The following is a 16027-nucleotide window of genomic DNA, read 5'->3' on the forward strand; positions in this document are numbered from 1 at the left end:
CTCCATTCCTTTCCCAAAGCTCCATTTGTTAGCAAGTTTTGTTTTGGGTTTTTTTTTTTTTTGGTCGTCCATTGTTTCTAGTTCTTTTCTGTTGGGACCAAGTAGAACAAGTTTAATCCCTCTTCCACAATGATAACCCTTTAAATATTTGACAATAGTAATTATTTCCTTAAGTCAAGACCTTCTTAAGTCTTCTCTTTTGGCTAAACAGATGCAGTTCTTTTGCCTGATCCTCATTCAACCTGGCCTCTAGATCTCAGCCTTCTGTCCATCTGTTTTGAATTTGACTTGCTACAGCTCACCTATGACTTAAGATATGACATCTAAAGCCCAACATCAAACTCCTCATGTAGCCTGAAAGCCTAGTGGAAAGACCCCTTCTTTTGTTGACTCTCAGACAGGCCCAGTATAATAATAGAGTAGGTTCAGTGGCTGCTCACAGGACCTGAGGCATCTTATTCATGACACTTGCCCAGTGATGCCTACTCACAGCATCTGTTCCTCAATCCATTGTCTATTCCAAATCAAACAACAAGCAAAATTTATTAAGCTTCCCTATATTCCATTTATTATTTCATATATAAATTGTATTACTATAGGGATCTCTGCCACAAAGCTTACATTTTATTGGAGGGACATACCTGGTCTGCATATCTGCAATTACAAAATGTCTCCCAAATTAGGGTGGAATAAGCAGCCAGGATGAGCACCAGGACAGGTCTCCTGTAGGTGGTGGCGCTTGAGCTTTGGAAAAAGTTAGGAAAGGAGGGACATATTGCAGGTATGAGGGAAGGCCAATACCCTGAGACAGGACATTGAGTGATACAAATGAGGGACCAGTGAGCCATTTGGATTATAATATGAAAGGAAGGAAGGCGAGACATGCAGCAAGCCTAGGAAGATAGACTGGATCCTGCTTGTGAGGCCTTGAAACAAGTTTTATGGGGGGGGGCAACCTGGTCACGCCTTCCTCTAGCCCCTGAGTTAGCCCCAAGCATAGAGGGGAGCCTTAGCATTTCTGTGACCACTGGCTGCACTGTGGCCCTTGCTATTCTCCTGACCTCCTGTTCAGTACTGTGAGACTTTGGTGCATGTGTGATCATATAGAATAATAGCTCAAATGTGTAGAAGGTGTCTTGGAAGTCTTTGTGTACTTTTTTTTTTTAAGGTTTTTGCAAGGCAAATGGGGTTAAGTGGCTTGCCCAAGGCCACACCGCTAGGTAATTATTAAGTGTCTGAGATCAGATTTGAACCCAGGTACTCCTGACTCCAGGGCCAGTGCTTTATCCACTACGCCACCTAGCCACCCCATACTTTTAAACTTTATACAATATCTTGCTTTGAGGCATACTTTTAAGCTTTTATCTATAGCTTAAAACTGCACTAAGACTTTTGAGACACCTGTACTGTTCTGTAAGGTTTACAAAGCGCTTAATAATTAGACAGCCCTTGGCTATAGTGCTGTTATTATTGAGGCTAAGCAACGTGCTCAGAGTCAGACCACTTGGAAGCATCTGAGGTTGGATTGGAATTTGGGTCTTTCTCACTTCAGCCCTGCATCCCCCTGGCCACTTACCACCAGTCCATACATTCTCATCCTGTCTATAGTCTTTATATTTTCTAAAGACGATCAATCAGCATACCAGAATCCTTCCTCTAGATCTCTTGACACTGAATACCACTGAAATTGGTCCCCTTTATCCTTCCCTTTCACTTTGTCTGGTCCACCCTTCCTCCTCTAGTTCTACATTTCTGATGACATTTTAATGTTGCTTCTTTTGGATAATTCTTCATTGGTCAGGCTTAGTGTAATGGAAATGTGAGGGGTTCATCTGAGTCTGGGACTTGAATTCATTCAGGGCAATGCTCTTTCTTCACAGGTCTTGTGTTTCTATTTCTTGATAATTTTTTGTCCTATACTTCTTAGTCCAAAGAATATCTTTCTCAGAGAGAAAATAGAATAGCAGTAAAAGTGGAATAGTTCAACTTTTTCTCCCTTTTTTTTTATCCATTATCATATTAGTCTATCTTCAGCAGTGGCTCTACCCTTTCTTTGATTCTCTTCCCCATCATGAGTTAAAAAATTTGTCATCCCTTGAATTCATCAACAGACTCAGTTCTTTTTAGGTTTTGATGTGATTCTTTTTTTGAATTTAATTTTTTTCCAATCACATGTAAAGATAATTTTCAACATTCATTTTTGTAAGATTTTGAGTTCTAACATTTTTCTCTCTCTTCTCTCCTCCTCCCTGGGACAGTAAGTAATCTGATTGATATGGGTTATATGTGTACAAGCATGTTAACCATATTTCCATATCAGTCATGTTGTGAAAAAAGAACTTTGATTTATTCTTAAAGGATAGTTCTATTATTTGTTGAGTTTTTTAAATTTGCCCTTGCTTTCATTTTCTTTCATTTCAGTTTCTTTTTTTTTACTTTTGACAAATTCTCTTTACTTCCATATTTGTCTCTCCACCTATTCTTCATCATTTTTTATGTCTTCAGAATTCTGTTTTTGGTCTCTCTTGGGACCATTTCCCTTTCAAACATTTAGCCATTGGATCTTATTTCTCCTTTCTCTGGGATCCTTTGAAATCTGCTCTCCAAAAATTTAGAAAAAAATTATTCTTCTTTCATTTACCTCTCAAAGGATATAGTTATCATTGGGTTGCATAAAGGAGTCAATTTGACATAAAACATCATAGAAGTCTACTCTCTTCTCAGGATATGTATTGGAATATTATGGAAAATTCCTTGAGACTTGTCAAACCTGATAACCTTTATCTACTTTTAGTGATTCATGTATAGACAAATAATAACCATCAGGAGGAACCAAGAAGGTGCTGCTAAGAATTAGGAAACCCTTGGTAGGTTTGGAGATAGGGCTGAAGATCTCAGTGACTCAGGTGACATTTTCATTAACTCCTGCGTATGGAAATTAAGGTATTCATAACAGAGAGGCAAATCTGAGAAGTGAATAGTTGGCTAACAATGGTCTCTGAGAATGAGATTTAGATTTGGGGGCCATGACTATTTTTTTTTCACATAGAGGAGCTGAATTATACTTAGAAAGAGTTAATAATGTTAACAAGAGTTAACATATCTGAAGTCATACAAATCTAATCAAGAGGGCTTCCTTACAAAAAGAGAAAGATGAAAACTGCCCCAAATAGAGCTGACAGTCCCAGAAGAGTATAACAGGTACAGATAGTACAGGAAGAAAAAGATCAGGGAGAGGACTAGTAATTCAAAGGATATAATAAATATTCAAGAAAATATTAACAATAAAACAAATGATCTCAGATGTCTATATTACCCAAAGTTTGGATAATAAGAAATGTTATTTCAAAGAGTTCATGAAATCATGCTCATTATTGAGAATTAATGGGATGAGATTTAAGACTGGAATATAGTTTGAAAATAAAATATCTTTTCAACTGAAATAATAGATTAAAAATGGGAATGGAATATTACATTAATAAAACATATTCATGTGAGGAAATTCAGTACAAATAAATGGAAGTAGAAGCAGAAGTGGTCGTGTTTTGGGTGTATATTACCATCTTGACATAAATGACAGGGCATGAACCTAAAGAGACAACTAAGGTTCTATATGCCAAGTTTTAAATGTTTTCCAATATTATAAACACATTTTGAGTATCAGATATAAAATATCTGGAATAATGGAGATGGGAAGAAGGTCACAGGAAAATTAATATTTTTAAAATTTTTAAATTTTAAAATTAATAAGGAATTTGTATCTTAATGGAAATTTTCATTTAAGAAACAGTCTTGCACTTAATAGACGTTTAATAAATATTTTTATTGAATTGAATGAAACAAGTTGATATAAAGTGATGTAAAACCACATGGTTTGTTCATAAACTACAAAAATTCAGGGGCGGCTAGGTGGCACAGTGGATAAAGCACAGGCCCTGGAGTCAGGAGTACCTGGGTTCAAATCCTGTCTCAGACACTTAATAATTACCTAGCTTTGTAGCCTTGTGCAAGCCACTTAACCCCATTTGTCTTGCAAAAACCTAAAAAATAAAAAAAAATAAAGTACAAAAATTCATTTCCTAAGGTTATTCAAAGGAATTATAGAGTTCATAGGGTTATAGATATAGAACTAAAAAGGAAACTTAGAAGTCTTTGATTCTATGTCACTTTGCTGATGAGGAAACAGAGGAAAACAAAAGTTAAAGAACTTACACAGCAAATAAGAGTCAAACTCATCTTTCCCAAGGAGTCACTACTGAGGGTTAAGCTAGGCAGCCGGCCTAGCTGGATTTTTGAGAAAAGGTGGAAAGGAGGGTGATCTTGGGTGCTAATGATGCAGAGACGTCAAAAAAGGTTGGGACTAAAGATTTGGATTTGACTGTTGGGAGGAATTATTGACCTATGGAAAAAGCATATTCAGTGGACTATTAGGATGTATTTCATATATTTAAAAGTAAATGGGGGGCAGCTAGCTAGGTGGTGCAGTGAACCAGCCCTAAAGTCAGGAGGACCTGAGTTCAAATCCTTCCTCCCATACTTGATACTTACTAGCTGTATGATCTTGGGGAAATCACTTAACCCCGGTGCCCTACCACCACCCCCCCAAAGTAAATGGACAGTAAACAATTTAGACTTTTTTTGATAAATGTGAATGAATCAACAAATCATCAGTCATTTACTAAGCTTCTGTTATTTGTTACGAACTGTTCTAACAACTGGAAATCCTGACAAAAAACTATTTCTGCCTTCCAGGGTTTACATTTTTTTTTCAGAGAAAATTATATATGCATAAATAAATATATGTATAATAGTTATAAAGTAATTTGGGGAGCTAGGACTCTAGCTGCTATTGGAAAGACTTAATATAGAAAGTGGATCTTAAGCCCGGTCTTAAAGGAATTAAAGGTTTCTGCAGTGTGGAGTTAAGTAGAGAGGGCATTCCAGACATAAGTCTAGAATTTGGTATTTGATGAACAGCCAGAAATTCAATTGAATTGGACCCAAGATTGTTTAACCAGGTGAGTGTTGATCAGTGAGAATGGGAAGAGCTCCTAGAGGTCCCAGAGAAATGTGAAGAGCAGGTTTTGAAATTAAACAAGGATAAGAAAGAGAAACCAAAGATGTTGTGAATTCAAGATCACTGGTATTTTAAAATTCTGAGTTCACTAAAACAAAAAATCTTTCTGTGCAGGAAAATAGATTTTATACTTTTACTTTCAAAACTCAGAATTCACTTTAAAAATGAAAATGGACATTTATTTTCCCTTGAATTTTTTTAGATTTTTCATATGGAGAGAACAGTGTCTTAAATATTTTTGGTGGAATGGTACAAGTTTTGTGATCCCAGCTTCCCAGGAGAATGGAGCTGAGGAGCTCTGAAGTGTAGGGTGCGATGCAGATGACAGTTCGGAGGGTGGCAAATGGGTGGTTAGCCCCTGGGAGCAGCAGAAGAGGGCAAACGGCCCAGGTGGGAAGGGCTTAGAGCCAGTCAGGAGTAGAATTGTGAGGAGCCTTAGCACTTCTAGCCCCTGAACAAGGTGGAGAAACTATTGTTTTAAAAAAGGGAAGAAAAGAAACTTCACTTCTGAATCTTTAGAGACCAACTTACCAGATGTACATATAGTTATTTTTATATTTATAAAAGCTTTTTCTTTTACTTTTTATTTTTTGTGAAATTAGGACAGTTTCATTCCACAGTACTAGGGAAGGGTTTTGGAGGGATTCTTTTTGTTAGTTTTTGTGGTAGGAAATTTTGATTTATCTCGAGGATTTTTCCCCCTAAATCAAATTCAGTTTTTTGTTGATTCTAGTGAATCCTAATGGGGCTAAATACAAACCAACCAAAAAGATTCCCATAAGAACAAATCTTTAGTGGGGAAAAAAAGAAACTTCAGTAAGAATGAATTAAGTCTAATCTCCCTTGTAACACAGATGTATAAAAAGAAATTGTAGCAATTACCGAAAGAACATCCTCCCTGCCTTGATGCAATTTTATCTTAAAGGGACCCTAGGGAAACTCAGAAAACTTCTAAAAGTATCATTTAATCTTAAGCCATTGTTAAACTCACTTAGAGGTAAAATGCAGTTTAGTTTGCCTATAATTGAAAAAATATGACTTTTGTGTTTACTGAAATGTTGAAAAGCAAGTTATTAGTTTAACTTATTTAACTGATTGCTTTTCTGTTTTGGAGGAAAGAGTGAGAACTCCCAACCCTCTTAGAGTTAAAGAATAAAAATTTAAAGAGCTAAACTTTGTTAAATTTATATTAAATATTGGAATTTCTTTGTAAAAAAAATGAGGAGAGGGAAATATTCTCATAAAATCCTTTATCTTACTTTCTATAGTAGAAAAACATTGACTTTCTGTTTTTGGAAAATGTATTATAGCTTACTTGTCAGCAGCTGAACTTCCTTCCCCACTGTCATTTCTGGCTATATATAGCAGAACACCTTAGAAAATGCTCTGAGGTATACAATGGTCAATAGGGCCTGGGGTCATTTATCTTTTAGGAAAATTTTGGTAGCGATTTATCATAATGATTTTTAAAATCCTTGAATCAACAAAGACCAATCAATCCATGATAAAATAGGAGGGGCATTGGAGAGCTCTCCGGAACTTTCTCTTCTAAATGCCTCCTAGTTTCTCCCTCCCTTTGAGCAAAAGGGAACCTAGTTCACTCAACCTGGCTCTCCACTCACACCCTTATCTGAAGAGCACCAGAGCCAACCAGCTCATTCTTCTGGGGATCCTGGTGAGCCCAAGTGGTTTTAGGGTTCTTCTTGGAGAGTTATAGGAGCATTTGTAAAACTAAACTGTGCTCATGGCCCCTGGGGAGGGCTTGTAACCTCCCAAGCCTTAAAGAGTCTGTGGAACATGAAGCCCATTCAGAAAGGTCCCATTCAGAATGGTCCCCTTCAGGTCCCCCCGGATCATATATAGGATCCTACTCAGTAGGACCATGGAGATGAAGCCCTTTATCTAAGGAGAAAACCCATGTTGCAGGGTAAGATCAGCTTAGACTTACAGAGAGGGGAGGAGAAAGGCACTTAGAAGAAGGCGGTGAGTTGCTCCCCTCTGGCGGAGAGTGATACTATCCATCCCAGAGGGAGCCTGGAGGCAATGCTCAACCCTAGGCATCTTTACCCTCTTGGGTCACTCCAGTTGCATCCTGAAAATATGTCATACTTTGATATCAAATCTTGGGTGAGTTTTTTTTCTCCATTTTCTCCAAAATTGAGATGGAAAAACTGCAGTTTTAAAGATGTCCAACTTTCATTCAAAACAAGCAATTGCTAAGCACTGGAGGTCCCACAAATGAAAGTAAAAACAGTCCCTTCCCTCAGTTCATTAATATTTGCATTCTAATTATTTCATTTGACCTGAGGGTTGGGTTTTTTTCTCTAATAAAATCAAAATCAGTTTTTGTTTGTTTTAGTGGATCCTGAGAGAGGAATTTAAACAGTAACCCAATGTATTCTGTCAGGAATAAACATATTAAATTGGAACATTTGAAGAGTTCAGCATTTTCCTTGATAACAAAAAGACAGGAGATAACTGAATGATTCCTCATTCAGATATTTGCAATCCTTTTGAACCTAAATTATAAACTAAATAGTGACATTCACATTTTTCTAATGTAAAATATTAAAAAAATCCTACTCTACAAAGATCTTTTCTACTTGTGGAATATGACCCAGGGGTGTATGAAAAAAAGACACCATGAAAAGAGTGGCTTTAACTATTTTTGCAAATAGATCCATTTCTTTTTCCTATCTCTGGGAATTACAGACCTATTAGTGGTAAAGGTATAAAGACATGTTGAAAAAACTGAAAAAGCCCTCTTTAAGACTTTTCCTGCATCTCCAAACTTTTTTTCTGACATTAGTTTTGGATGGTTTTGTTTTTCATATACTTATTTTTCCCCTAGTTTTGACTTTTTTTTTCATTTTGATCATAGTAATCGAAACATATTTTCCTGGTAAAATTAACACAACTTGGGATGGCTAGGTAGAGTAGTGGATAAAGCACTGACCTTGGAGTCAGGAGTACCTGAGTTCAAATCCGGTCTCAGACACTTAATAATTAACCTAGCTGTGTGGCCTTGGGCAAGCCACTCAACCCCATTTGCCTTGCAAAAACCTAAAAAAAAAAAAAAAACAACACAACTTTTGTTCTCCTCTCTGTAATGATAAAAGTATTTCATTCTAGAGTCTTGCTTTAAAAAAAAAAATATGGTACATTTTAAGATGGTTATTCCTTATGTTTGAACCAGAAAGTGGAAACTTGAAACAACATATTTTTCCATGTTAGAAACGTGAATCTGAAATAGGCCGACAAATGAAGGAAGAACATGAGAGATACACAAAAGAACAGACTGAAGCAGAAGCTCGACGTTATAAGGAGAAAATTCAGTACCAGCGGGACTTAGAGCGTCAACTTGAAGATCAAGAGAGGAAGAAACAAGAAGCTTATGAAGAATTATTACGAGAAAAACTCATGATCGATGAGATTGTTAGAAAAGTCTATGAAGAAGACCAAATGTGAGTTTAGCCAACCTTTCCTATGCAAAAATCTTACACATTTGTGATTGACTCTAGATTTAGTTATTTTTATTATGTAATTGAGTTACTTCCTAAATTATCACTACCTCAATTTTGGTTCACCCAGTGAATTTTTTTGGCAGGTAACTTTACTCTAGAGTTCAGTCAAGAAGTAATGATGGAGGGGCGGCTAGACGGCACAGTGGATAAAGTACCAGCCCTGGAGTCAGGAGTACCTGGGTTCAAATCCGGTCTCAGACACTTAATAATTACCTAGCTGTGTGGCCTTGGGCAAGCCACTTAACCCCATTGCCTTGCAAAAACCTAAAATAAAAGAAAAAAAAGAAGTAATGTTGGCTTCTGTTTTCTAAAATGAGTAGGGTATGTTATGAGTGGATTTTGGAGGACAAAAGCATTTTATGAAGCATTTTACCAACACCAGAATATTTATATCTCACAATATACCTAGATAAATTACAAATATTGGAGATACTTGGGGAAATCTATTAAAAAGTCAAATTGAAACTTTTTTTTAACATAGTTTGCATATAATCATTTATCATATGCATCTATCATATTTATCACTACAAATATTAACCTTTTGGGTCTCGTACTTTAGGGAAAAACAGCAGCAATTAGAAAAAATGGCTGCAACTCATAAATATATAGAAGAGTTTAAAAAACAACAAGCTCTGTGGAGAAGGAAGAAACGTGAAGAAATGGAGGAAGAAAACAGGAAAATCTTAGAGTTTGCCACCGTGCAGAAGCAGAGAGAGGAAGACCGGATGGCTCAAGTTCAAAAGCTTGAGGCAAAAAAGGAGCAGTACAAGAATTTGGTATTTATATACTTGGCTTTAAAAATTAGAAATTCTTTAAAATGTGTGTTGAGTCCTATAAAAATGTTTTTTAAATTTTCTTTCATAGATTGCCCAGCACTTGGCAAAAATACAGAAGCAACAAGATGATATGGAACAAGTGAGACTTGATTTATATGAAATAGAGCAAGCTGAGTTAGATAGAAAGAAAGTCCAGGTAAGTTTTGGAAGTTGACAAAATGAGCAGTACAGAGTATAATATTCTGCAGAGGTTTTTCTTGTTCAGTCTTTTCAGTTATGTTCAACTGTCTTTATCCCATTTGTTTTCTTGGTAGAAATGAGCTTCTCCAGCTCATTTTACAGGTGAGGAAACAGACAGAATTAAGTGACTTGCCCAGGGTCACATAGCTAGTAAAAATCTGAAACCAGATTTGAACTCAGGAAGATGAATCTCCCTGAATTCAGGCACAGTACTCTGGATATAAAAACTGTTAAATTGCATTATTAATAGGCTGTATTATTGTATCATAAATCAGGATATATACTGTGTAAGTGGCCTGTTGGATACCTACTGTGTATGTCCCTGGGGTATCATGCTAGCCAATTATGATTTTTATAATTTTTCAAAGCAAAAATATTAGGTAATTTAAAATGCAGAGTATATATATAAGCATATTTGCTAGTGTGAAATTATGAATATGGTATCATTTTTCAAATGAAAGTAACCACTTTTATTTTGATTTCATGATGCTAAATTTTAAGGACTGCTGATCAACCATTGACACTGGAATAGAAGGAGCTATGCTAACAATTGCAAATAGTTCACCCAGTGAAACATGGCCACTTTCTAGGAAGCCATCTATTTTCCTGTGACTTAAAAATAATCATTTAATTGTTGGGTTTTTTTAGGTTTTGGGGGGGGGGTTGCTAGGCAATGGGGTTAAGTGACTTGCCCGAGGCCACACAGCTAGGTAATTATTAAGTGTCTGAGACTGGATTTAAACCCAGGTACTCCTGACTCCAGGGCCAGTGCTTTATCCACTGCACCACCTAGCCGCCCCAGTGCCACCTAGCTGCCCCAATCATTTAATTGTTAAAGTGTAATAGTACCTATAGACAACTCTTGCCCTCTCTGAATATTTTAAGGACTTCAGTGGGATTTAGAGACAAAAGGACTTAGGTAAGAAGTGACTCACTACAAGCCAATAGTGATCCCTTCTCTTAAATACTTTCACCAGCAATCTTAAATATATTTGTTAGCCATTATTTTGTACTTAGTCACTTTCTACTATTAACTAATATCTAACTCAACATTCCATTGATGCTTTATTAATGAGGTAGTTGTCTTTTGGCTAGCAGACAGCTCATGTCCAGGTACATGGAGTTGTAATAACATTTTCTATCTGTAAATCTAGTTGCCTACAATTATATTATCACCAATTATAGTCTCTGCTCATCATATAAGAAAATCCTTTAAGAAGTCAGATAAATCTTATTTAAAAATTTCAATGAAATTTCTTGCATTTAGGCTCCATTATGAATATAAGAGCAATTTAGTTCTTTTTCTGATCATCATTTCAGACATTTCAAATTTTCCCAGTTTTTACATCACTTATTAAATTGCTTTTGTGTTATGTACAGGAAGGTTCCAGGAACTAGAGACAGAGAACTCATATAGCTCTAGATATAGACTCTGTTCTGCAGGGATGAGGTGAGGTGGGGCAGAGCAACGTTGTAAATTTATTTTAAAACAATGTGCCTTTCAACAGATGTTTGTTATAGATGTAGACAGCAATACGCATCAGCAATCATTATGGTTCTTGGCCAGTGTCACAAGTTTAGTAAATATTGATCTTAAAAGTACTGAAATGCTTCTAAGGGAAATAGAGGTAGGGGAAGAGAAATTTGTGGAATGTAGGGAAACTTGTGTCTTGCAAATTGAGAAGGTGCAGGATTTTGAGCAAGTTAGAGGGCACTGATCCAAAGGGTGTAAAGAGAAGAATCCTCCATAGTCTTTAAGACAGAGAGACAGGAGTGAAAAGAGAAAAAAAAATAATCTTTTCTCTTCATGTAAGACCCAGGCCAGGATGTGGTTCATGGACAGTTTTCTGTTTCAACCTAAAAAAAAAAAACAAGAAATAAGGAAGAAACATTGGAAGAGTAATGAAGTGGGAGAGAGAAGAAAATAGGCATTTTCCAGAGTATCTAGTGATGCATTTGCTCCTCACCTAGCCCAGTAGTCTTCCTGCTTCTAGACCCAGCACTTTGTCCACTACAGAGTTGAGTATAGGAAGTTTCTTGAAAGTTGGCCTGCTTTACTTGGTATATTTTGCCTTCACAGTTGGTGGAAGACACAGTATATGACATATAACAGCATAAAACTGAGAATAGAAAAGTGGAACGAGGAGATACTTCTTGATGAGTCTTTCGTAAAAGAAATTTTGGTAAATTCTATATGTGTGATCAATTGATGATTCCATAATGATGATTTCATATCATTAAAAAGGAACTTTAGAGATCAACTTTGTCCATTTATCTCATTTTACAAATGAGGAAACTGGAATACTTTGAGTAGTCCAGGATCACAAAATAATTGAATGGTAGAACTGAGGTATAAAGAAAGGTCTTTTGACTCCATATCCCATGTTTTGTCCACTACTCCTTGCCACTTAATACTACACTATTAAGAAATGTGTGGGGGTGGCTAGGTGGCACAGTGGATAGAGCTTGAACCTGGAATCAGAAGAACCTGAGTTCAAATCCAGCCTCAGACACTTAATAATTACCTAGCTGTGTAGCCTTGGACAAGCCACTTAGCCCCCATTGCCTTGCAAAAAAAACTAAAAAAAAAAAGTTAAAAAAAAAAGAAATGTGTGACTGATTGAGAAGTAACATGGTCCTGGGATATGCCCTCCAGGAGTAGTTGTAATCATCAGCTAACCCAAAGTGCTGTGACTGAGTTCATTCACAGTAAGATTTTTCTGAGCAAAATTGCTTTAAGTGGAGTTAAGTGTCTGAGAGTTCCATCTTGTGGCAAGAATGGCTAATTACTCTGGTATCTGATCCAATCCAAGATGAAAGTATAGTTTTTATAAGAATCCCAGTTTCTGACTTGTCCACAAAATTAGTTAGACCACAAGAATAAAAATATAGTGGGAAAGTTTAAATGACTTCTTTCCCAACCTGTGTCTTAACTTTATCCATAATAATAATAATATTTTCCATTGAGATGTTACTATTCCTTCTTTGCCCTATGAAATTATCAAAATCATGTTCATGATCATGCCCATAGTGACATGAATGGGGTAGGATTCAATATTGCATCAGTGTTATCATGTAAGTTGAGAGAAACTGGTTTTCTTGTTTAAGATTTTGCTTTCTCAGGGGTGGCTAGGTGGTGCAGTGGATAGAGTACCAGCCCTGAAGTCAGGAGTATTTGAGCTCAAATTTGGCCTCAGACACTTAATAATTGCATAGCTGTGTGGCTTTGGGCAAGCCACTTAACCCCATCTGCCTTGCAAAAACCTAAAAAAAAAAAAAAGAAATTCACAATCATTTATATGTAAAGATAAGGTAATTACAACTAACTGCATTTTTAATACTTTCATATTGAAAGAATTCTTCTATCCTAGGCATTCCTGAAAAAACATATTAAATCTTTCATTTTAAATGCTCTTCAGTAGTAATCTCAAGATTCATATTTGTTAGTGATTTATAACAACAAATGTTACATTAACCCTGTGAAACAGGGAGGTCTAGAAAGATGGTGAATTGCTTCTTTATCCAGGTATAGTCTCTTTCCTGAGCTCCAGTGTGACATTACCTCCTTCCTAGTAGTGTACATTTTGAACTGGATGTCCTATAAACATCTCGAACTAAAGACGTCCATGAGAGAGCTCATCTACCTTCCCTTTCCTGAACTCTTCTGCTACTGTCCCGGCCCCATCATCCCATCATCCAGCTTTGCAGCCTTGGTGCCCTCCTTGATATCTCACCCTCCCTCACCTCATGGACCCACTCATTTGTCAAATCTTGTCCTCGTGCATTGGTTTTCTTCCTTCCACTCATACCCCCAATCCCTGGTACAGACCTTCATCTCATCTCTTCTTTCTTGTTCTAATCTAATGCAGCGGCCTCCTCTTTAGCCTCCAGTAGCCAACTCCATTCTTCACATGGTCACCAAAGTGATCTTCCTAAAGTGCAAGTGGTCACCCACCCCCCACCAGTAACTCCAGTGGTTCCCTACTATTTCCAGGGTCATATATAAACTACTCACAACCTATCCCCTTCGGAGCAGTCTGGCCACCTCCTGCCAGTGTTCTGAGGTCTGGCTAGGCCAGTTCCTTGCTCTCCTCCAACTAGTGCTCTTTCTGGGGTCTCCTAGTCCCTGTGCTGATGGTCTCTGGGCCTTCATCATTCTTCCTCCCTGACTCTGTCTCTTGGGATTCTTTGTTCCTTTCAAAGCTCAGAAGACCGTCAGGTCTGTTCCATAAAAAACCTCTCTTAAGACTTGCAGCTAACAGGACCCTCTCTCCCCAAACCTAGACTTGTTCATATGTGCATGTATGTGCATGAACATTCATATCTATGCCTAGATGCATGGGCACATGCATTTTACACAAGAGTACAAGTTGTCTACCCCCAATAGAATACTCCCAGAGAACAAGAACTTGATGTTTATACATGTGACTTGGTGTTTAATGTAGTTCCTGGCACTTCGTAAGTGCATAATAAATGTTTTTTTGATCAATTTATTGCCCAGTCACACAGAGAATGACCTTGTAGAGCCAGAACTCAGACTTAGGTTCCCCAGGCTTTCACTTTTCCCACCATTGGAGCAGCTGTAGCACTGCCATGAAACTTATTTGATCTGAAATCTCTGTTATTAGAACATAAAGTTACACATCTAGGATGGTGAATGACACCTTTCAATCCAGAATCCCAGATTATTTCTACTGTAAATTGCACAAAGATTTATTGGTTCATATATATATATATATATATTTATTTGTCTATATATATGCATATGTATGGGGGAGAGAGACAGATAGACAATGAACACTGGGTGTTTACAGTTTAAATGGACAGAGAAGATAGTCATCCATGAAATGGTTAAATAACAGAACAAAGTCATATATACATAAATCCACAAATGAGTGACACAAATTATTTCAGAAGAGGGAAAGATCAGTAGAGTGGCCTTGAGTTATAAGTAAAGGAATCTTTGATTGGCATTTGAAAGAGATCGGAAAGGTGAGCAGTATATGATTAGGTGAAAAGGAGAGGAAAGAACATAGGCAGAAGAAAACAACTAGTGAATCAATATTGAGGTAAGGATTTAGGTTTGGGTTTGAGATTATTAAAAAGACTCTCCTGGCTGGAGCAAAACCCAAAGAAGAGCACTGTCCCTGCAGTCAGGAAGTTCAAAACCAGCATCAGACACTATTACCTCGGGCTAGTTGCTTACTTAGCGTCGGTACCTCATCTGTAAAATGGGAATTATAGTGACTCCTACATCCCAAGGTTGATATGAGGATAAAAGGACATATTTGTAAAGTGCTTTGTAAACTTTAAGTGTTATATAAATGCCAGCTATTATTATTGTTAGCAAAAGCTTCATGTTCATGTGCAGTGAGAAAAAAGATCGTAAATAGCAGGGGAAGGTTATGGAGGTGCTTGAAATTAATATGAAATTAATGTTGTTTATATGTTAGTCTCTAGAAATCTGTCCTTCATAGCCTTGGGGCAAAAAATCAAAATTAGAATTTTTAAATAAATACTAATGCAATTAAAGAAAACATTTTCCCTCAAATAGGCCTAATATTATGCATCAAAAGATACTATTGCATTAAATGGTCATATTTACCCCCCCCCAGAGTACTTGGTTTCAGTTTGCTATTACACATTGAGCTGACAACTTCCATTTACAAGGCAGATTTTTTAAAGCTGTGGAATTAAGCTTTTAATGTTACTCTTACTGTGTTCTTTTAGGAAGAAATGGAAAACAAAATCAAAAGGCGTGAAGAGCTGCAAAGAAATTTTGCAGAACAAATGGCTTTCAGAGAATTGGTTCTTCAGGCTACTAGGGAAGAAGAAGAAATGTTCAGACAAAACATGATGGCTAAATTTGCTGAGGATGATCGAATTGAATTAATGAATGCTCAGAAACAAAGAATGAAGCAGTTTGAACACAGGAAAGCTATAGAAAAACTTATTCAAGAACGTCATGAACAGTTCCTTGCAGACAAAGTAGGCATTCTATTATTTCTGGTTTCAATGTTTTGTCATCAGTATTGAACAAGGGAAGAGGAGATTATTTCTGTTCTATTTATGATACATTTTGATGATGCATAGTCCCACAAATTGAGATAAAGAAAAAAATTTTATCAAATAATAAAATAGGCTACCATCATTTCCTAAAATATTTATATTACTATCTCTTTTTAGCTCCACCTTCCCTAACCTGTACTTTTGTTTATGAAAATTATTTGGTATCCAGAGAAATGGAAGGGTTGTCAGATGGTTGTTCAAACAGTCCTAATCTTCCCATAAATTATCCATCTACTTTCTTTTAATCTACATTGATAGCACTCTACCAATCTTTGTACTCTCAGTGTGAATAAAACAAAGCAGAAACCAAAAGAAAAAAAACTGATACAGTATTTTTAAAG

General features: G+C 36.6%; 1 protein-coding gene across 2 annotated transcripts in view; it reads left to right on the forward strand.

The window, feature by feature from the left end:
• Positions 1–16027, forward strand: part of MNS1 (meiosis specific nuclear structural 1) — a 32203-nt gene that overhangs the window by 9186 nt on the left and 6990 nt on the right. For both annotated transcript variants that reach the window (XM_074234606.1, XM_074234607.1), the window contains exons 5-8: positions 8312–8541; positions 9161–9377; positions 9466–9573; positions 15348–15605. In XM_074234606.1, coding sequence (XP_074090707.1) covers positions 8312–8541; positions 9161–9377; positions 9466–9573; positions 15348–15605 — 813 coding nt within the window. The remainder of the gene's footprint in view (positions 1–8311; positions 8542–9160; positions 9378–9465; positions 9574–15347; positions 15606–16027) is intronic.

The sequence above is a fragment of the Macrotis lagotis genome, chromosome 4 (assembly GCF_037893015.1).
Source record: "Macrotis lagotis isolate mMagLag1 chromosome 4, bilby.v1.9.chrom.fasta, whole genome shotgun sequence".
NCBI lineage: Eukaryota > Metazoa > Chordata > Mammalia > Peramelemorphia > Peramelidae > Macrotis > Macrotis lagotis.